The following is a 21,623-nucleotide window of genomic DNA, read 5'->3' as shown; positions in this document are numbered from 1 at the left end:
GGAGAACACCTGGACCGTGCAATAAGCAACATGTCGCCAAGCCAGTACATTGCAGTACCAATGTAGTGTATTCCATTCCCACCTCTTGCGACTGCACTTACATAGGGCAAACAGGACGCTGTATCAATGAACGTTTGCGTGAGCATGCTCACTGTGTCAAGATTAAGACTGGCAGCAATCTGGCTGTTCATTGTGCCAAGTGTGGCTGTACTCCACTCCTTGACCACACACGTGTGTTGAAAAGGTATAGCAATCAGATGGCCAGAGAAATCTTTGAGGCATTTTCAATGTGTCAGTTAGGAGCCACCTGTGTTAGTTCCCCTTCTATTGCACTTTGCGATAAAGAACTTAAGTTCCTTAGAAGTTAAGCAGTTTGGCCTGTGTCCTCCATGTTATGGTTTCTTTTATTTTGTTTAATGTCATTGACGCATGCGCAGCAGTAGTTGAACGACGAAGACTCGCCTTCCCCTCCCCTTCTTCTTTCACTCTCTTTATGCCTGTTGCAAACTCCAACAAAGGTGTTGTTGGCAGTCAGCGCTCGTCCTGGTGTCCTCCCTTGTCCGTGTTTTTTGGCGCTGTTTTAAATATGGATGTTATAATGTCTTTCCCTAACAGACACATGCCCGTATGTTATGATTATATATGCAACGGTGTACTACTAACACGAGTTTTTCAATACAAATATTTAGGCGTCATTTTTACACCCACCTTGTCTTGGTCTAAACATATAGATTACACTTGTAGTAAAGCCTTAAAAAAACTTGGTTACATCCACCGGACGTTGTCTGCTGATCCGAGGGACACTAAATTAGTAACATACAAAACATTGATTCGCCCAATTTTAGAATATGCTTCCTCCGTATGGAACCCATATAAACAATGTGAAATTAATTGTATTGAGTCAGTCCAGAGCAAGGCTATTCGTTTTGTTTACCGTCGCTTCGACCGAGACTTTTCACCGTCAGTTGCCCTTGCGGAATTAAACCTCCAGTTTCTTTCTAGACGGCGGCACATAGAATCTCTGAAGATTTTCTATTCTTATAAGAACTCTCTTTGTCACCTATCAGATCCCTCCCTTTTAATGCCTGCTTGCCCGACTTAACTAGAGCTTATCATGCCTCTAATATCAGACCACTCCATGCATGCACTAACACTTTCAAATACAGTTTTCCCCCCGCATGATTGAACAGTGGAATTTGTTACCTGCCGAAGTTCGTTTGTTACCCATTTCTCAATTTTTATATGATATTGCTGATTTATAGTTCCTTTACGATTTTATATTTCTATGTTCTTGTTTCCGCATATCATAATCAGTTTTCCTCGCATGTACACCCACTCCTGCCATAGCCCTAACGGGCTGCAGTATGTATGTATAAATGAATAAATAAATAAATAAATAAATAAATAAATAAATAAATAAATAAATAAATATCATTGGCACTAGCCATAATGCTATCTGACAAGCCACATCCATACTTTTCGTGCTTTCACACTCGACTTCATTTACAGGGTTCCTTGCCATAATCCATCTCGAAAATAATTTGCAGCATTGTGGAAGCTGCACGACCGCTTAGCCAATAGGAACGCCGAATGGCCGTAGAGACGTTTTTCTCCGCGCCGCACCATCTGCTCAGCGTCTGCTTGCCATCCTGTCAATAAATGCTCCACGACTGATGGATTGACGCAACAAATGTTTTGGCATGGCAAACATAAGCAGAATTTACATGAATGCGATAGCATGTTCTTGCTACATCTGTACGCTTACTCAGCAGTTCCTTAAAGTCTCTTCATCCAGTAGTTAGGGCAAATGTCCCTGTAACTGTTCACACATGCTGCATCATTAATTAAAGTAAATCAATGATGCAGTTAATGATTAGACATTTATAGCGTTTCACGTTAACACATCAGCAGTTCTAACGCTGTGGCACCATCTGCTAACTGAATATGAAACCATTTGTACGGCTCGGCGACGTTTCTGTAGTCCTAGCAGCGTCCGCACAAGCAGTTGGTCTCAATAATTACTACCAAACATACATAATGCTTTGTCCTGAATATAAGATGAGACTAAGCGATGACGGATTTTACCGCTTATTTCTTGCTGTCAGAGCGGACAGAAATAAACAAGAGCAAACCGCGATCGAAGCGGATGGTTTGCACTGCATGGGCGTTGCCATGTTGCTGCGTAATTACGGTGGCTATTACGGTGACCAGCGGCAACCACCACAGTAATTCACGGTATACGACGAGCATGCGCAAGTCATGTAGCAAGCAAAAGAAATCCCCGCAATATTTGGAGAGTTACGGCCAGAACTATATTCCACTGCGCAATAACATTATACCTGTGCAGACCTTGTACATTAGGCACCGCTGCTCACGACTTGTGAGGCGGCTTTAAATAGTAGCGAAAATTTTACAAAAACACTAAAAACGGAGTGATAGAAATTGCTTCGACCAAGAATGCTTTGCTTCCATAGCAGGAATTTACCTGGCTGTTGCATCGTGTTCCAGTGTAGCACCAGCCATGAAAACAGGCATTTCCAATCATTAGGCATTTCCTTCATCTGCTTGGTCAATCGCAGGCTTGTCACTCCAGCCAAGTACCAGATTACGCTTGGCTTCCAGCAATTTTCCAATGATGGACAGCTTGGCCACTTGTGATTTACCATACTCGGTCTAGCAAATTCTCCTTGTAGGGTCATAGTTGAAAGACAAGAAATCATAGTGTCTGGGCATGTTTATTGAGATTATAGTAAAGGTGTTCATATTTGACATGCCTGAGTTTGCTCTCCTTTGAATTGCATTCATAACGTTTATTTTGGGCCTGCGTCTCTTACTGCGATGGTCATTATACGGGCACCCATATACGGGCACCATTATATTGCCGCCGCCGCCGCCGCCGCCGCCGTCCATCATTGTGCTGCTGTCGAGACTGCGACGTCGCATGCCGGCCATACGACCCAGGCCACAGAGCGGATAGGCGCCCTGTCTGTCGCGTTGGAGGTCACGTGATTGTACTGCCTGTGCCAGGGCGAATGGTGAGTATGCCACAAACCCCCGGTAGCCGAACGATTCATTTTTGTCGCGAAAAACATGCCCATACATAGTTGTCGACAGACATCCTAAGATCTCTTAAACGAAGTCCGGACATGTAATAAATTAGAAGAGTTAAAAAAGAGACATAGAAAAGACAGGAATAAGTAAAAGTCAGTTTATAGTCTGCGTATGCGGCGAAAACAAACGCCACCAGGTGTGATTAAAAGAAACAACTCGAGCGGTGCTTTTTTGAAACTAAAGACCTCGTCATTTTATCCATTTCAAGCAACCTATTTTCAGCTTCCTCCCTTGACAAATGTCACTGCAATCGCCACTCATTACATGATGAAATAGAAGGCCTTGAAAAGCTCAAGCGCCAGGGTCCTTGCTTCAACTTAATATCCTAAAATCTTTATTTGATCATACAATAGCACGCACTCGCAGCTCTCACAGTGCGCAGGCAGATGCGCACATATAGTTTGTTTTCTAGTGACACGTGCGTTGTCCTGCTCCGTCGTTCACGCGCTTACCGGTCTACCCTGCGTAACAGCTCCCACGAGAGAGAGCTTCTTAAACTTTCGCGAGTATCACCGAACCTCTCATGACCCTGTCCTTTTTCTGCGTTCTTTTAATTTATTTTGTATCATGAACCAACTTGCCCAGCAACACGCCATGTTACAGACTTGGACCTGTGATCTTTTGGGTTCTGAAGGCACGGCGCACTTGAAATAGTGCACCAATCGGCCTCGCGGAACGTTCGCTTTTGGGCAAGCATACACGCTCCATGCTTCTGGGGCACCGAATTAGCTTTCTGACCGCGAGTGCTCGCTGTGATCGAGTGAACTCTGTTCATGTGTGTCTTTGTGCATACGTTTGGTTAGTGACTGAACGTTTACAGCAATTTACACTGGCCTCAAAACTACAAGCCTTACATAATTAAATAATCTAATACTTTGCTGTTGCCATCATTGCTTTGGAAAACTGCCTTTTTTTTATCTCACCGTGACAAGCCAAGGACACGTCACTACAGTACCCAACAATGGCCTCAACAAAACACAGATCCTCAGCTATGTAAGACGGTGATTCATGCTTAATAGAAGCTGTTCCAACCGTCAGTTGTTTCCAACAGCAATCCACTGTTCGACTTTTGCCAGTCGGAACGACAACAAAGGTCCGTGACTGATGGGCAAAGCAAAAGCCAACCCGGGCCCAATTGGTTACGTGCCCACCTCAGCAGAAAGGCGCTTTCGAATAAAAAGTAACTAAATAGTGCATTTTCTAAAACTTTCTCTTCAGCTAGTTCATCTGTATACTATTTGCTTATATTAGAGGGCAAATATACAAGACACATAAACACAGCGGGCTTCACTGTGTGCATTTGTTTTTATTTGCGCTCTGAGAAAGTAAAGAACAGCACTTTTACAAGCGAAGCTTGTGTTGTCTCACTCGTGTTGGCATCGGTGTTGCCATTCGAAGAAACCCAAGCCCCGCGATAATAAAAATTGCTTCTGGGGCTGCGGATTCGAACTACAGACCTCCGGCTTGCGAGACTACCACGCTAACCGATCCACCCACTGTCGGTTCCTCGTGTGAACCCTTTAAAGCGGGGTTTTATATGCATGAAGTAGACGCAACACAACGGCGCCAGCCAATCAAAGGTGTGTGTCCCCCTCAGGAGGAGGAGGAGGAGGAGGAGGAGGAGGAGGAGGAGCATGTAGGAAACGGTGTGATCGCGTGTTCGCTCGCCTCGCGCCCGCTGTTTCCCGCCAGTTCAGGCCCGGCAAGGGAGGCCGCGTTTGGTTCGTTCTGCCGAAGAGCAGGCTCAGTTGAAGAGGAACGGCAGCAGGAATGGGCCGTGCGTCATGTGTTCGGCCGAACAACAAACGGCGTTTGATGAACCCTGCCAGGAACTCGCTCGAAAAGGGGTTCGTCGTCGACGTGCCGACCTCACCGTGAGGGAGCGCAAAGCTGAGGCGTTACGACCGAGCTTTGCTTGCACCCCTTTTCACAGTAATTAATTTTTACTGGAGCCTAAAAAATGGCTAAGCGCCCTGTTACATCGTTACACAATGTGCCACTTGCCTACCGCACAATTAATGCAGGCAATACTACATATGATGTACAGTGCTCAAAGAATGAAACGCGCCATTTTAAGGCTAACTAATGCGCATACTTTCGTTTCCACCGGCTGGAGTTCGTCTTACAAAGACATAATTTTGGCACATACACATAGATCGGAGTCTGAATCACCTTTGCAGACCAGATTCCTAGCGACATGGCATGGTACTCTCGAGTAACACAGCGAGTTGGTGACTGAACATGTTTCTAGGGGTGGCCAGCGCAACCCGGATGAAGGACAAAAAGAAGTGGACGATACGAGCGCAGACTAACAACTGGTTAACTTTTCCAAACAAGTGATTAAGTATACAACGAATGGGATCATGTGATGAAGAGACGCGGACAAGTGGTGAAAGGGTGCCAGCCTATCTTGCCATTAGAATCGTCCACTTTGTCCACTTCCTTTTGTCCTTCGTCCGGGTTGCGCCGCCCACCACTAGGTACATACTCTTGAGTAATTTGCACATTGCAAGGTTCTACTAAATGCTCCTTGTCGCATTTCCTTCCGTGAGCACTGTATGTGCATGCTACATATAAGGATAGACTGAATACTTCAGTGGCAGTGGGTGTAGATGTGTATGGTTGAAGGATGACATGCAAATAAAATAAGTTTTAAAGACTTGCCGAGGGCCTAGTTGGTGCACACTTAAATATACTTCGTGCTGCGTTTGTTTTTTACGTTCAATAATTATGATGTCAAGCTTAAGCTATATCTGCTGCTTCTTGGGCATCAACTGTCATTTGAACATCAAGAGCGGTTCCTGCAAGCACTTGTTCATTCTGTGAATGGCAGTATAGGGCATGCGGAATGTTTTGTCCTCACAGGAATGCTGACTTGTTCATGCAATGCAATCACCACAAGCATTATGTGTAGCTGGGATGGCACACTTAGTTTTTAGCCTCAAATTCTGTCTCGCTTAAAGTTCACCAGAATATTGAAAGGCTTTCTTTAAGAGCTAGTGAGTTCTAAATCTCCCACAATTATCAGGCTAGAATGCATTCCTGCTGACCTTCACTGAATGGAAAGCAGAGAAAGAAGATCATCTGGGTGGTAGTCCTCAGCTGAGTACAAGCAACTTACCTGGATGAGTGAGCGCATGTTGGCGAAGTGGTGGTCCATGGCGCCCCCATGAGGGAAGTTAGCTGCCATTCTCTTCATCAGCTCACAAAAGCAGCTGTAAGTCAGCATCTCTGCACATGCAGACACAAACACATACACACATACGTATGTTGTAACTAAGACTAGGTATAGCATCTTGTCTGCTGCAAAGCAGCTGCTTCAAAGGCAGTTCATGTTTCAGACTTTTGAATCAGTCATGCAATCGCCACTGGTCTTACAAATGTGCCATTTATTTCTACTTTTCCCTTAGAAATATTTGTAATGAGGATCATGATTACAATAAAGTATCATTTCATCTCGAAGAAAATTGAACCTTGAGCCAAAAGATCATAGATATCTCAAAACATGAGATACAAGCCCTACCTATAATTAATACACGATTTCAGTACACATTCAAGTATAGATGCATCTCTGCAACAATTACTTTCAAATAGCAAAACAAGGCATTTGTCATCAAGTATGACTGCTTCTCTTGTAGCTGCAGCCCATATCATTATTTTGATCTTATAGATGGATTATAAATATCTCAAAGTTCGTGTGCGTTTTGATAAGAACCTTAAGAAAAGGCCCCGGACTAATTGTGTGACCTCCTGGAGTTCATCAAAGCCCACTCCACATCACTCTTGCATTTGGTGTTCTATCTGCACCATGGCATGCTTTTACTACGGCTGAAAACAGCTCACAAGACCCTGTGCTTAGCAGCTGACGATGATGACCACTCAGCCACCACGACAACATTTTTGCTGTTTTATAGCTATCAGCGTAAGCCATTTGCACAAGTGGTTGCAAGTACCATAGGTATACAAAACGGCACTGCTCACAAGTGGACACCTTATTTTATATACACAAAAAAACATAACCAAGAATGTAATGAAAACAAGGACTTTTCGTAACTCGTAAGTCTATTACAGTTATAACGCAAACTAACAATGCATAATGCAGAAACATTCATGGGCTAATACAGTCAAGAGCCTGACGAAAACTCGTCTGGTTAGGGAAGGTCATTGTAAGGTATCGTTTCAAGAAAGGCGTATCGCTTATCACACGAAGTATGATACCGCATATGCATGGTACCATCTGCGCATATGCCATGGCGTAACATTATTGGTATTATTAGTGTGTAATGGTTAAAATGAATGTATAGATTTGAATAAAACTAAGATGATGGACTCGAACCTCGTTATAACGAAACTGGATACACAAAATAAAGGATTTAATGATGTATATGAAATTCGCTTTCAAATACCCAAAGAGACCCATGTACTTAAACCTCGTTTTAACGAAGTGAAAGTCTCTTGCTAATGCATATAACGAACTAGATCTTTCTCCGAAAGCGAAAAATACCCGACCGTTGCGCACCGAGGATATCACATATCGTGGGGTTCGGCACTCGTTTCCCGCAGCAACTCCCATGTTAAATCTGCAGTGGAGCAACACTAGTGCTTGTCAGAGCTGCGCGTAGTTGCGCACAAGCTGATGCTCACTATCGCCCTTCTCCACTGGAGCGCCTGGCTGCTCTACGAGGCTATGCACAGCGGTGTGTAAGATTAGTGCATTCACTTGTACTGTGCGCCTCCCTGCGCGGCGGGTCAAGCATGCAGGTGGAGCTGGGCGTGGCCTCCAAGATCTCCCCGGCGCAACCTCTGGGGTTGCGCGCAGGCCGTGTCTTCGCATCCACGTGCGACTGCGCCCCGAAGATTAGTGCATTCACTTCTCGCTCTCCATGTCAGCGCGGCGCGCGGTCTGGTAGCTGCGTGTGGCCTCTGAGATCACATTAGCACATTTGCAATCTCGGAGGTCACGAGCGAGCCGAGCAAAGCTGGTGCAGCGAAGTTCGCTTGCCTTTCCTATTACACAGCGGAGCGCTGTATTGCCTGCCACATGCTGCTCAACCGCGACTAGCCAAGGAGAAAGCAGAAGTGGGCGGCGATCACAACGAAACAGAACGAAGTAATATAAAGGCTGGCGCACCAGGTTCTAAGGAGTTGTGCGTTGCACACGCCGAATACGTTTCCGTTGTCTTATTCAAATTTTATCGCATGCGTGACCGCGTAGCTGTTCCACGGGCCGGAACGCCGTCTTCTTATTTCCATGTTCATAACTGTGCACACCGTTGAACATATGTTGCAATAAATGGCAATAATAAATATAATAGAAGTAAGGGATATAACAACGTGATTTCAGCTCCCTCTTCAACTTCATTATAAAGAGGTTCGAGTGCACATATACAGCGCCTGTCATGCTGGTGCAGAAAGCGTGAAGCCACCGATGTATTCGAGCACACACGACAGCGGAATGGTGGCTATGGTTTCCTGCTGCTGCAGGTTCTAATGCCGGCTGCGGCGGTCGCAAGGCCAAATGAATGCTTTGGGATGCTAAGGGATTGAAATGATCAGTTATTACAACGAACTGCGCAGGCTATCCGATCATCATTACACCTCGTCTTGCTGAACATACCGTCGTCAAAAATGACCAGCAGGGGAGCGACGAGGTCGCACATTCCTTGCACATAGCCCACGTCCAGATGCTCCCACACATAGCTGCAATGCACGGCACATCACTGTGAACACAGTCATCCAAACAAAGAGAACAGCAACACTAAGATAAGTTATGCATGATACAACTCCGATACATGCAGTCTTATGATATCTTGCAGTTACAGCTATGCTAAGACCCTTAGTACGAACAAAAAGTTTTGGTATGAACAAAGATATAAGTTGCTCTCAAAGTTCTAAAGCCAACGTTTCAAGTCGAAAAAGTTTTTTGGGTTCGCTTCAGGTTCATGTTCAGGCTAATGTATATTTTCCTGTTCGGTTGAGGTTAACCTCCGGAGCAAAGAATATAAAGGCTTGAACCTGTTCATGCGGGTTTATTGCGGTTAAGAATTAGGAATATTTTTTTGAAAACAATGCTTTTCACATAACCCGCTAATTTTATTCTAACGAAATATAGTATATTTCTAGCCTCACGTGATGCGAAACCGACTATACTATGACCCGAAGCGCGCGCGCAGTCGTACTGTGAATTGTTTTCGGAAGCCGCAGTACCATATACATTGAAAACGCATTTAATTCAATTTAGTTGTGCCTGTAAGCTGTCTTGCACCGCGTGATCCTTGCCAGTTAAGGTTGAAGCTCCAGCACGTCAAAATGTGGTAACAACGAAAGCCTGTATGACAGGCATTGGTCTTACAAAGCTGTTCAGCTCTGTACAGCCTGCAACCGAGCTCTAAGGACGCAGACAATGGTTTCCTTATTTCCAGGGCTTGAACTTGGGTGCTATCAAATGACTAATAAGAAACGGCCAACTGAAAACTAAGGCAAAGGAAGTTGCACGCACAACACAAGCAATGACACAGTTTTCTATCCTCTTGACGCTATCACATGAATTTTTGCATTCATAGTAGCTTGAATTATCGCGCATATAACTACACAGGCATTTAGACCATTTTCCAGATCGAGTGATATTAACTGTCACAACTATGTTGATGTTATTTGAAGTTATTTGAGTCTTGCATGTAACATGCAAATCCTTTGCCGACTGTGGGAGGTTTTCAGCATTTGTGCAACGTTTCCCCTCTGACGTGCCCTAGCAGAGGGTCTACGGGGCCTTTAGTACCATTTGTTGAACCGGTTCGGAACAGTTCTTCCAACAAATACGGTTTTAGTTCCAAGATGGTGAGAAAAAAAATCAAAAGCCATTCCACTCTATGAAAGTGGTTGACCAGCGAAGCTGTTTAGCACACCACACAGTAGTGACACATTTTGAGCAAAGGTATGAACTCATTTATTGTCTTGATGGGTAGTCATCGCGACGAAAGGTACGTACACTCATTTATTCTCTTGATCGTTGGTCATTGTTTCCCTCGCAACTCCAATCACATTCGTTGATAATGTCAAATCGACGCACGTACGCTGCTGGGTGGTCGGTTGGGCCGGATCGGAGTGACATCGCAAGAGATATGTCTGCAACATGGAACGCGTAAACCGATCCCTTTTCGGTGCCAACACATCCACATTGAAATAACTGACAACGACGACAGAGATGGTGTCACCGCAGCTAATTCACGCGAAGTGAGTAGCCATGAACCTCATGGGACTATGAGCCACAGAATTTTTTGCTTACTTACAGGGGTATGAGCTATTGCTCAGGGGGGGGTATGACAGTTTTCGACGTGCTGCTCTGTATGTTGTATGCGTGATTGGAAAGAATTTAAGCACTGTTCGCTTCACTTTGCTGAGCACCTGCACCCTCTGCCTTATGGGGCTATGAGCGATTGCATTTTTTTTTTGCTTGCTTACGGAAGCATGAATGCTTCGGGGTATGGGCCATTGATGATGATATTTTTTTTATTCACTGAAAACTAAAATGCACGGAACCCTAGCGATAAACAGCTTCGCTATAAAAATTCATGCTGAAGGTTCTCTCGGAGCATTGAGCCCCTTGCCCATGTCCCCACAACCCGGTGTCATTGTCGTGAAACATCATCCGACCAGTATAAGCGACAGCGCAGCGGCAAGAGCTGCTGAGGAGGCACAGCCTTCCATATAACTTATGTGCATGCCGGATGACTGCAAAATGGCCGTCGCCTATGGAGGCGCCACTTACGTAGAGTTAAAGTCAGCATATTGAGGCTAGCGACAACCCTCACCACGCACTAGGTGACCATGGTACTGCATTGCCGCAGAGCAGCAGCAGCAGACGACAAAAAGTTCTTTGCACTCTTGACAAAATCTGGAGGTCGCTTAAGCTTCGCCTTTAAGAGTGGAACATATTAGCGTTCAAATATCGTTGACTGCTTCTCATGCTTCCTGGAAACTGGAGCGTATGTAACAGTAATGTTTACCGGGAAACGTTGCCTGCGAACGCTATGCACGGAAGCGCGCTTTTTGGTAGAAACGCGGCCTTTTGCGTGGGCCGCGATGCGGCGGTGGCGAATGTAAGCTAGAGGTATTGCAAGGAACTGGGCGCGCCGCTCCGTGGTCCCCGAGACACCCGTGCGCCGGCGCGTGCAAATGGCGGACGCCGCCGCTGCTCCGTGAATTGTAGAAACGCTGGAAAATGGTTTCTTTGAGTTATCGCGTTATATAAATATTTTTTCTCGTATAGTCGAAATACAATCCGAGAGCTATCATGTTTTTAAGTTGTGTGTATGTCGCAGTTAGCGATTTTTCCACGTATTTTAGCTTCAGAAATTCAATTAGTTCAGTAAATTCCTTCCGTTACATGGATGGCCTGAGTATGGGTGGTTCGAAAATCTTTTTGCCGAAACAACATCCGGCGTGGGACGCCGACGCCGGCACCTGATTTTTTTTTTTTGTTTTTGCGATACAGGTTCTTTAACGCTCTCGCGTTAATAACGGTTTAGAGCGGCGGTTGTGGGCAGTTCAAATAGCGAGCAGGAGACGATGGTTTATTGGCATCCCCTCTAAAACGGGGTGGTGACCGATTTTCACCTAGCCTGCTTGATTTAAATCAGGTCTGCTCTACGTGTTTTTCTTCCTGGCATTTTTGTATACATTTCTTTAATATCTTTTTCATATTCCTCAAAACTTCTCTATCTACCTTGCACCACTACCTATGCTCGTATATACTCAGGTCATATCAATCTCTTCCCTGCCTTATTTTCCACCAATACTACAAATGACTCTTGCTTACATCAACTGCTGACTGGTTGGTGCTTCCATCATCCAAGCGCCGAGTTGATGCAGGTCTACTATCAATGTCCGCGCGAGACTCGGAAAGCAGACAAACCGTCCCGTCAACGAAACTGGGTGTACAATAACCCCAACGTTGTTTACGGCTGCCATTTTTTTTTTTTTTTTTGTGACACACCGTACACGGCGACCTCTCGTTCCGACCGACGTCATTCCCCACCGACGTCATTCGTAGACGTACATTGGCTTCTTTTGTAGCTTCGAGAACCTCGTCATATAAGGCTACATTTAGACAAAGGCAGCGATGTGGGCCCCTTGATGCACCTTGGCCAAAGGTGGTTGAGCACAGGGAAACGCGAGGACAAAATAAGGCTCATTGGAAGCACAGGCGCTGTTGTCTTCGTCAGTTCTTTCGTCCTCGTGCTTCGCTACGCTCCTTTAGTCAAGATTACCTTTGGATTCACAAGGATGGCTCGCAAGTTCATGACTATAGTGCGCTGAGTGTCTGATCGACAGCAGGCGCATTTGCAACGCATCAGCATGGAATGCCAGGTGGACGGAGCGGGGTCTCGCGCGAACTTTCCATGACGCTACCCATTTGAGAAATTTCAATAGGTAGCAAGAGATGCCGAATCTAACCGCGAAAGGACGGCTGTTCTTTATCGTCAGCGCCCACAGCGGTCAATGCCCGCTGCGCCAACGATTGCTACGCGCAGGTGGGTGACGTCACGTCATTTGATGTGCAGTCCGCGCTTTTCTCTGTCCGGCGCATTTAACGGGCTGACGATAATTCACATGACGCGCCAGTTAGAAAAGACGGGGAAAGCCTTAAGTGTTTTTACTGCAAGACCAAAAATCGCAGTACGACCCTTTATTAAACTGAATACATCGTTGTTATTCATAACATGGCTTCTCTTTATTTGGTTTCAGAGAGGGAAAAACACTTCATTCTATTCAACAGACATTCTATTAATTAACAATATTTTCCCTGGCATTCTTAAAGAGCAGCTGTAAGTGCTGGCACACTAATTTACTGTTCCCCTTATAGGCACCCGTTAATGATGGAAATTAAGATTCGTGTTATGCAATGGGGGTACATTCCCTATATCATGTGCAGCACCTAGTTTTCTTGCGCATAAAATGTAATAATTAAACTTTGTTTTACATTTTCTTATATGCGATCTTCGGCTCTCCTTTTATTGCCATAACAGTGATATGAACACTCCAGGCGCATTTTCGGCGTCGCCGCGATGTTCTGTATGAAGTCCAAGGACGATAACATCATCGCCGCTCACCGTATGCTGTATGTGCGAGTTGAGTCGACGATGCTGCCTCAATCTCGCGCGTGCAAGGGAGCAAGCACGCCGTCTTCCTTCACGCGCAAGACACCGTGGGAGAGGGGAGTGGAAGGCGTTCTACTGCGGCGGCAAGTGTATATGCCGCGGTTGCGCGGGCTCTATCTTCAAAGCGATCTGCCGTAGGGGGCAGAGTTTAGGTGCGACAATGGCTCATAGCTTCATGTGCGCTGTTTTTGCAGCTAAGTTTGTGTTGAAGCGATAGACAGCACGAAGGTCAATTCGCTCGCTGCGGCTGCCTCGCTTCCTCACACCAGCGTTTTGACAGCGAGTGTCCGCGGTCATCGAATGTGAGGTGTTCATGTCTGCCTGTACGCGCTGACACCATGCTTGTTAACTTAATTGGGAAGCGAATGTTTACATGGTTATGCGGCCGATAAAACTACTCTCCTTACTTCGTATAGCTGTCTCCTAATTCGCTATCGCAATCGATGCTTTTCCTTTCAAGCAAACCTGCGAGCTTTCTCGATTCAATACGAAGTTCGATTCAAAATGCCCTAGTTATTGCTTGTACTGTTTGTCCTGTCACCAGGCGTCGTTTTTCTTCCACGACAATAAGAATAAGCGGGTATCTTTTGTTGAAAAGAGTTCCTTTATAAACGAAGCGCTCGAGGCCTCAAAAATGCAGCGTTATAGAGGCCACTTCGTTATAAAGGTCAGGCATCGCAGGGCTCTAGACAAAGCAGGCTGAGCACGACCAGTAAAATAAAACCTGTATTTACTGTGCATTTAAAAGACAGAGAAAGATGTGGCTAATGTCAGCGAGAAGTATAAGCGAGGTCCACGCACGCTCCGCAGAAAAACTCGAAAATGATGCTAAGTAGAGCTGCATAGCTTTGAATGGCGCTGTTGCCACTATTATTCTTTTCAAAAAATTTTTCGTCTTCAAGCTCTTCATCACTGTTGGGTACGTCAGCCGTTTCTCGGGCGCGTTCTTGTTAGCTGCGACTACATCATCGGTCATCAGTACCGAGCGACTGCCGTCGTCGTCAACCTTGGCGTCAGTTGTCACACTCGCTGCTATGTTGCGACAACCAGCGTATGAGCTCAGCGAGCCCTGGAGCTGAGCAGCAGGACTAAAATATTTGCTATAACCGGCATGCTCGCCAAGCACGTCGCCAGTTCTAGCACTGACCGCAGCTCACTGCCGGCTTCGGTGGGCAGTGGTGGCACCACCAGGTGCATTCGTTGCAAAGCAACAATTTGGCCTTTGGGAACACAAGTTCCTTCATTGCACAGGCAACTTCGTTGTTGTGGTCTTCGCTGTAGGGGCGTTCACAAGAGGCTGGGACACACGGAATCCTTCAGTGCACAGGTAATTTCTTTGTAGTGGTGTTCGCTGTAGAGGCGTTCGGCTGTACTTTCCATGGTCTTTTCTAAGCCTTGCACTGTGCAGATGTGCGGCTGCACAGTGCATGAAGCGGAAAGGGGGGCAGGTGTGCCGTACCCTGGCGCGCGCCGTACGTCGCAGGAGGTCAAGCATGCTCGGTGGCTCCTATCTGAACACATGGGCATGGAGAAATCGTCTTTCTCGGCAACCACATCACCAAATGTAATTAGGGGCCTTATGACGTAAAACTACTGCCGTCTTTTTTTATAGCAATCTCCAGACGTCAAATTGAGGCAACTGCAGACGCAAGCATCAGGCTGTGACCCTCAGTCGTCGTTGAAGCAAATAGCATTATTTTCCTTGAAATAATTTTCTAATCTACGGTAATTGGCTGAGCCTGACAAGAGGCGACGAGCACGCAAAGTGGGGAAGCTTTCCGTGGGGCCGGACTAGCGCAGTGAAAGCAGATAACCGAATGAGGAGGATAGTATTGGCGTCGGCGATTGGCCCGCTTCTCCTTGCTTAAGATTCGGTGGCTGTGAGGAAATCGCGGCGGCGTGCGACGGTAGGTTAAAAAATGCCACTAAGACCGATTCTGAGCGAAGTTGGCAAAGCAATGTCGTGTACGTGCCGAAAGAGCTCGACAACGCTATGCTGCCGCACAATTTTTTTATTATTATAGCAAATAAATTTATCTTACGGGGCAGCACCATCAGTAGCCATTGCCAGAGTGATCGGCGGGCAGCCACCTTCTATTGATTTCTCAACGGGACAGTCTCCATCTATCTCGAAAAAAAATTCAATTGATGCATCTTAAATGCGCGCACATCCCTCTGACACGGTGACATTTCACGGTTTTGTGACGTCGCGTCACAGAGTCGAAGTGGGCGCCACCCGATAACTTTTGACCAATAGCGGAAGGTTGATGTCGAAAAAAGCGTAGAATCGGAAGTAATTTTTTTTCTTCGGTCAAACAATGTATAATCAGTGTGCACACGTAATATCAGATTAGTAGTTTAGATGACGTAGCGTGTCCGACAAGCGAAGTTGGGGCGGCCTGAAAAATGTTTGGCCCCTCATGGAAAGCTGACTGCAGAATTGGAATAGAAAAGTTAGGAATAATTTTACGCTGTAGCGGCCTAGATTTGTAGCATTCAATAGTAGGAAATTAGATATAGTGGCCTCAGGAAGCGTATTTTTTATTTTGATAATTCAATGGTTCGTAGAAATCGCTGGAAATCGCATAAATAAAAATATACTACGTTATCAAGTTCAGAACAACTCAACACCGAGAAATCTTAACACAATTCTGCAAACTGCACCGAAAAATACATTTAAAAAGACAAAGTGGATGTAATATCTGATACACAACAGTGTTAAATACGCCACTAATATGTGAGTAGGACCATTGCGAAATACGTATGAACAGTGTAACAAATTCCTCGCTTCAGGTGCTCTAATGTATGCAGTTTGCAAAACGGCGATAGTCGTTATTAGTGCAAGGATACGGGTTTGTAAGCTTCGTGCTTCTAGTTTTTCAAAACGAAAGCTTTACTGGCCGCGAACTTGCGATTTCGTCGTGGCGGTGCTCCGAGGAGGCACGTGACGTCACAACGCGCGCATCGCCGCGGATATTTCTCTCTCACTCTCGCTCCCTAGTCACTACTGCGCATGCGCCACTTGTAGCACCAAGCCGCAGGTGTACCGCCGCTGCGCAGCGCCGCGCCTTTCTGCCGCCGCCGTTTGGTATGACGTCACACCGCATTCCTCGTCGTTGCGCTCGCCTCCGCTCGCTTCGCCAGCTGTGTCGCATGCCTGATAACATGTCGGATGATTGAAAAGGAGAGCTCGTGTGCGCCGCAACCACAGTTGAGGCGGCACTATGGACGGCGACAATTCTGATAAGCAGAAGGAGGCCTGGAATTGACATCGGAACGAGATGAAGAGGAAACGAATCACCCACGAAACAGACGAACAGCGCGCCGAACGACTGGCTAAACGCCACAAAGCTAGACAACCAGACTAACCTGAACTTGCAATGAAGATTAACCAAGGCTAACCATGCCTTAGCTTTCGCTACGTATATTCTGGCATAGGCGAGCTAAGCCACTGCCAATTTCATTAACACACCAATTTTTGGCAACTATTCTAAAAAAATTCAGGCAGTAAGTGAAAATTCCGCTTCCAACAGTCCCTGTTTTTGTTTAAGTTTTAACTTTTTTAACAAATTTCATTACGTATATCCGGGGGTTGTTTAATAAAAGTGTTTCTCCGTCTAACACATACTTGAATGAGCGGCATCGCAGTTGATCCCGAGCTGAAGCTCCCTTTTAACGCGCCCCCAACATTGGAGGTTATGCTACCCAACGTGCGCTACGGGAGAAGGGCATGCGTCTCCTGCTCTAGCCCGGACATGGCTGCGCACTGCTGTCCGCGCAGCTGAGCGCATATTCGGCCAGCTCGTCGTACGTTGGAGGTCATCTGTGGCGGGTACCATCACTATGGGCGAGCCGTGATGGCTGTTGCTTTCACGCTCGCTATCGTGACGCACGCCTAGTGCTGCAGGTCGCATAATCGGAGTTTTCGAGACGTGGCAGACTTGAAATGAAGCGAGTGGCAGCACGAAGTGTTCTTCATGGGACAAGCACACGCCCTCAGGGCTGCCGTCATTGTAACATTGAACGTTCGCGGTGATAGAGTGAGATCTGTTCACGTAGGTCTCTGCGCGTGTGCAACCAGGCTTCTTTAGTTCTTAGACGAATTTTTACTGCAATTTACGCGCCTATAAGAATACGAACCTTGCTTTGCGTAATTGTCTGATACTTTGCTGCCGCTATCAATGCTTCGCTTTTCAGGCGAAACTGCGACTTTCTCTTCGGACAAGTTCTAGACGAACGGAAGTTATGAGTGAACTGTTTGAGCACTTAATATTACATTACGGGTGCGCCGGGATCCGCAAGTTGTTTTAATCAGTATTATGCAAGTAGCACAAAAGCTGGATATGTGCACAGGGCCGTACCCTTTTCAGGCCTTAAAAGACTGCATGTTCAAATTATGTTATTGGTAGTGTTCTTGCAAAAGCTGTAACTGTCCTCTTTCGTTGACGTACACCGTCTCGAACAATGGGAGTGCGAAAGATGGCGACACACACGTGTTGCGCCCACCACCCCAGACGGACAAAGAGATTGACTGACGTGCACATGACATTTCGCAGCTTCTCCAGGTTGGCCGCAGTGAAGTAGGAGTAGTTGCGGTCACAGCGCTGCACGTCCTTGTCGATGCGGTGCAGGTTGAGTGAGAACAGGTCCAGGAGGTCACTCTGCAAGCAGAATGAGTTATTCATAAGATGTGGAGCTGTGGTGAGGTAGCTTAACTACAGATTTATACACATTACAGAAAAAAAGTAACCGATTAGTGTTCTGATTACTTCATTCGAAATTGTGATTGGTTACAGTTACCAATTACTGCCCCAAGAAAAAAATTCAGCAAATATACAATACTAATCGATTCCTTCTAAGTACGTTACTTGCTCCCCAACTTTTATTAACATTGCATAGATGCAGTAAACAGACCGCCCACTGCAGCAGCGCGTCCTTTGCAGCCCTTCATAAATTTCTTATTGCACTAACAATTGCTTTTTAAAATATTTCACGGGTAATCGTCTTTCGTTATTGTCGTGACTGCATCAGTAGCGACACTGAAGACTTCCTCAAGGAGCAAAAAGAAAGGTAAAGAGAGAGAGAGGGGGGGTTAGCCAGGGATGTGCATGCCGGACGGGCAGGGCAGTGTTGTAACGTGTACAGATCTTGTGCACATTATTGTGGTTGCTCAGCATCCGGGTCTTCTATCAAGCGCAGCGCTTTATTGTTGCCGGCGCTTGGAGAAGACACTTCCGGTTGGGCCCGCAAGAAGCTGGAAAAATTGTTCGCATGTGGTTTCTTGCCATTAACCTCCTATTTGATTCAGTAGAGACCACAGCAATCATAGAGGCATTAGGTTATCAAGGAGTACAGGACGCTTACATAAATATCTTGGAAAATATCTGCAGAGATTCCAAAGCTACCTTAATTCTCCCCAAGTAGGAAGGTACCTATAAAGAATGGGGTCAGACAAGGAGGCACAATCTCTCCAATGCTATTCTCTGCATGCTTGGAAGTATTCAAGCTATTAAACTGGGAAGGCTTAGGAGTTCCTAACGATGAACGGCGAACGTCTCAGCAACCTTCAATTTGCAGATGACATTGCCCTGCGCAGCAACACTGGGGACGAGTTACAACAAATCATCAAGGATCTTAACAAGAAGAGTGTAAGAGTGGGTTGAAGGTTAATACTAAGAAGGCAAAGATAACGATCAATAGCCGCACAAGGAAACAAGAGTTCACGTTCGGCAGTCAGCCTCTAGAGTCTGTGAAGGAGTACGTTTGCCCAGGTCAATTACTCACAGGGGAGCCTGATCATGAGAAGGAAATTTACAGAATAAAAATGGGCTGGAGCACACATGGCAAACATTGTCAGACCCTGACTGGAAGCTTACCATTATGATTGAAAAGAAAGGTGTACAATCAATGCATTGTACCAGTGCTAACATATGAGGCAGAAACTTGGAAACTGATAAAAAAGCTCGAAAACAAGTTAAGGACTGCGCAAAGAGCGATGGAACAAAGAATGTAAGGCATAACGTTAAGAATCAGGAAGAGAACGGTGTAGATAATCGAGCAAACGGGGACAGCCAATATTCTAATTGACATCAAGACAAAAAAATGGAGCTGGGCACGTAATGTAATGCATAGGTTAGATAACCGCTGGACAATTAGGGTTACAGAATGGGTGCCAAGAGGAGGGAAGCGCAGTCGAGGACGGCAGAAGACTAGGAGGGGTGATGAAATTAAGAAATTCGCAGGCACCAGTTGGAATCGGTTGGCGCAGGACAGGGGCAATTGGAGATCACAGGGAAAGGCTTTCGCCCTGCAGTGGACATAAAATAGGCTGATGATCACGATGAAAGTTATCACCCTTACTTCGTATAGTTGTCTATATATAGAAACTTTTATTTGTCAGGAAGAGATATTAAGGAGGGGTGGATGGAGCCCCCAAGTCCAGGGCTACCATGGCCTCTGCCACCTGCCTGACCTAGCTAATTAAGGACTTTTGTCCTGCCAAGTCGGAACGGGCGAGTTGTGCCTCCCACGGCTCCATTGTGTCATTGCTATTGTGCCTATGAAGGTGTTTAGTGCACTCCCAGGTTACATGTATTAGGATGGGTACGCCCCCGCAACAAGGGCCGGTGGCCCTATAGCGAGTGGGATACATCGCGTTTGGCAATTTTAGAACGGGGAATACCCCAGTCTGCATTTTGCACTAATCGGCGGTCTCTTCCCAGCTAAGTTGTGGGTGAGGTGGTGGGTATTTTCTGAGGACTCCGCGCTGATGAGCAAGGATGTCTTTGGCATTTAAATTGGTGGGATTTTGAGAGGGATAGTGCGAGTGATTGGGGTTAGAAGCGGCTGCCGTCGCTAGGTTGGCCCACCGTCGAGCCTGTACAAAGGAACGAACATTAGCTTGTTCGTTCCCTTGTACCCCAACATGTCCCAGGCACCAGAGTAGGCGATGACAGTGGTTGAAAGATTTGGCAATTATCGCAAAGCTAGCCGCAGTCACGTGCCCTTTTAGAAACATGTGACATGTCTCCCGGGAGTCCGTGACCACGACCGAGTCCCTTTGCGAACGCTCTACGTGAGCGAGGACGATCGCCACTGCTAACGTTTTGGCCGATGTGGGAGATCCCGCCATGGCCGATACGATTATTTGCTGCTGGCAGATCGCGTTCACGACTGCCAGGGCGTACCTCTTTTGGTAGCGCTGGCCAGTCGCCTCTGCATACGCATCTGTGTCCGTATACTATATTTAGTAACTAGGGTTATTCGAATACATCGATTGAATATGTTGTGCGCATGCTTCGTGCCTTTCCTTGTACTCGGGATGCATGTTCTTGGGAATTGGGACTACTGTAATTTTGGATCTCACCGAAGGAGGGAGAGGTACGGCCTGTTCGGTGAGATAAATTGGGTATGCTGGAATATTGAGTCGAGCCAATACTGCCCTACCAGTTTTTGTGAAGCTGAGGCATTCCCTCTGTCGCATAACAGGGGCCTGCCTGAGTTCATCGAAAGTATTATGTACTCCCAAAGCTAGGATGCGCTCCATGGAGGTACACTTAGGCACGCCCAGAGCCGCCTTGAAAGCGGTTCGAATTATCGTGTCGGCCTGCCTTTTTTCTTCCCTGTTCAGGATTTGGTACAGTATGACATACGTGATACCCTGAGGCCTGTACAAGCCTCAGGGTCTTCTCGCATGCCCGCCTTTCGATAGGTCACTCGACGTATCATTTGGGCTATGTTCTGGGTTGTAGATTTGAGGGTTTTGAGCGTCTGTACTGCTCTCCCTTCGGTGTGAAGCCAAAAACCCAGGGCTCGCATCGTGGGTACCTCTTGGACTATGTAGCCCTCAACCACAATGTTAATTGATCCTCTGGATTTAGCCTTTCGCATGTATCCAGATGACCTCGGATTTTTCTGGCGCACACTTCAGCCCACTTCCTCGGGAACATTTCTCCATCGCTGATACTGTACTTTGGAGCAGATATTCTTTATTCCCTGGGAACCTCTGCTCGCCTACAGCGTGATGTCAACCACGGACAGCGTGTGACCTAGGTCGGGTATCCGATCCAGATCACACGCGATGCGAGATAAGAGCACAGGCGATATTACCGCTCGTTGAGGTGTTCCTTTGCTAGGCATTTTAAATGCCTCCGATGTGATTTGGGCAATACTGATACGTGCCTCGCGGTTGGAAATAAATCCCCTTATGTAATTGTAGGTACGCTCGCCATAACCCGCGAGTTCGAGTTCCTCGAGTATTGCGGCATGAGAGACGTTGTCGAAGGTTCCTTTGAGATCTAGTGCTAGGACTAATCTCTCGTCGCCATACGGTATATTAGTTAGAATTTCATG

General features: G+C 46.4%; 1 protein-coding gene across 3 annotated transcripts in view; it reads right to left on the bottom strand.

Annotated features, from left to right (window-relative positions):
* LOC126536038 (small G protein signaling modulator 1-like) overlaps positions 1-21,623 on the bottom strand; it is a 258,900-nt gene that overhangs the window by 45,457 nt on the left and 191,820 nt on the right. For all 3 annotated transcript variants that reach the window (XM_050182933.3, XM_050182941.3, XM_055072625.2), the window contains 3 exons: positions 17,808-17,932; positions 8,729-8,811; positions 6,233-6,342 (listed from right to left, as the gene is read on the bottom strand). In XM_050182933.3, coding sequence (XP_050038890.2) covers positions 6,233-6,342; positions 8,729-8,811; positions 17,808-17,932 — 318 coding nt within the window. The remainder of the gene's footprint in view (positions 1-6,232; positions 6,343-8,728; positions 8,812-17,807; positions 17,933-21,623) is intronic.

This window comes from Dermacentor andersoni, chromosome 3 (genome assembly GCF_023375885.2).
Source record: "Dermacentor andersoni chromosome 3, qqDerAnde1_hic_scaffold, whole genome shotgun sequence".
NCBI classification, from domain to species: Eukaryota; Metazoa; Arthropoda; class Arachnida; order Ixodida; family Ixodidae; genus Dermacentor; species Dermacentor andersoni.
This window is presented reverse-complemented; position numbering and strand designations above follow the sequence as displayed.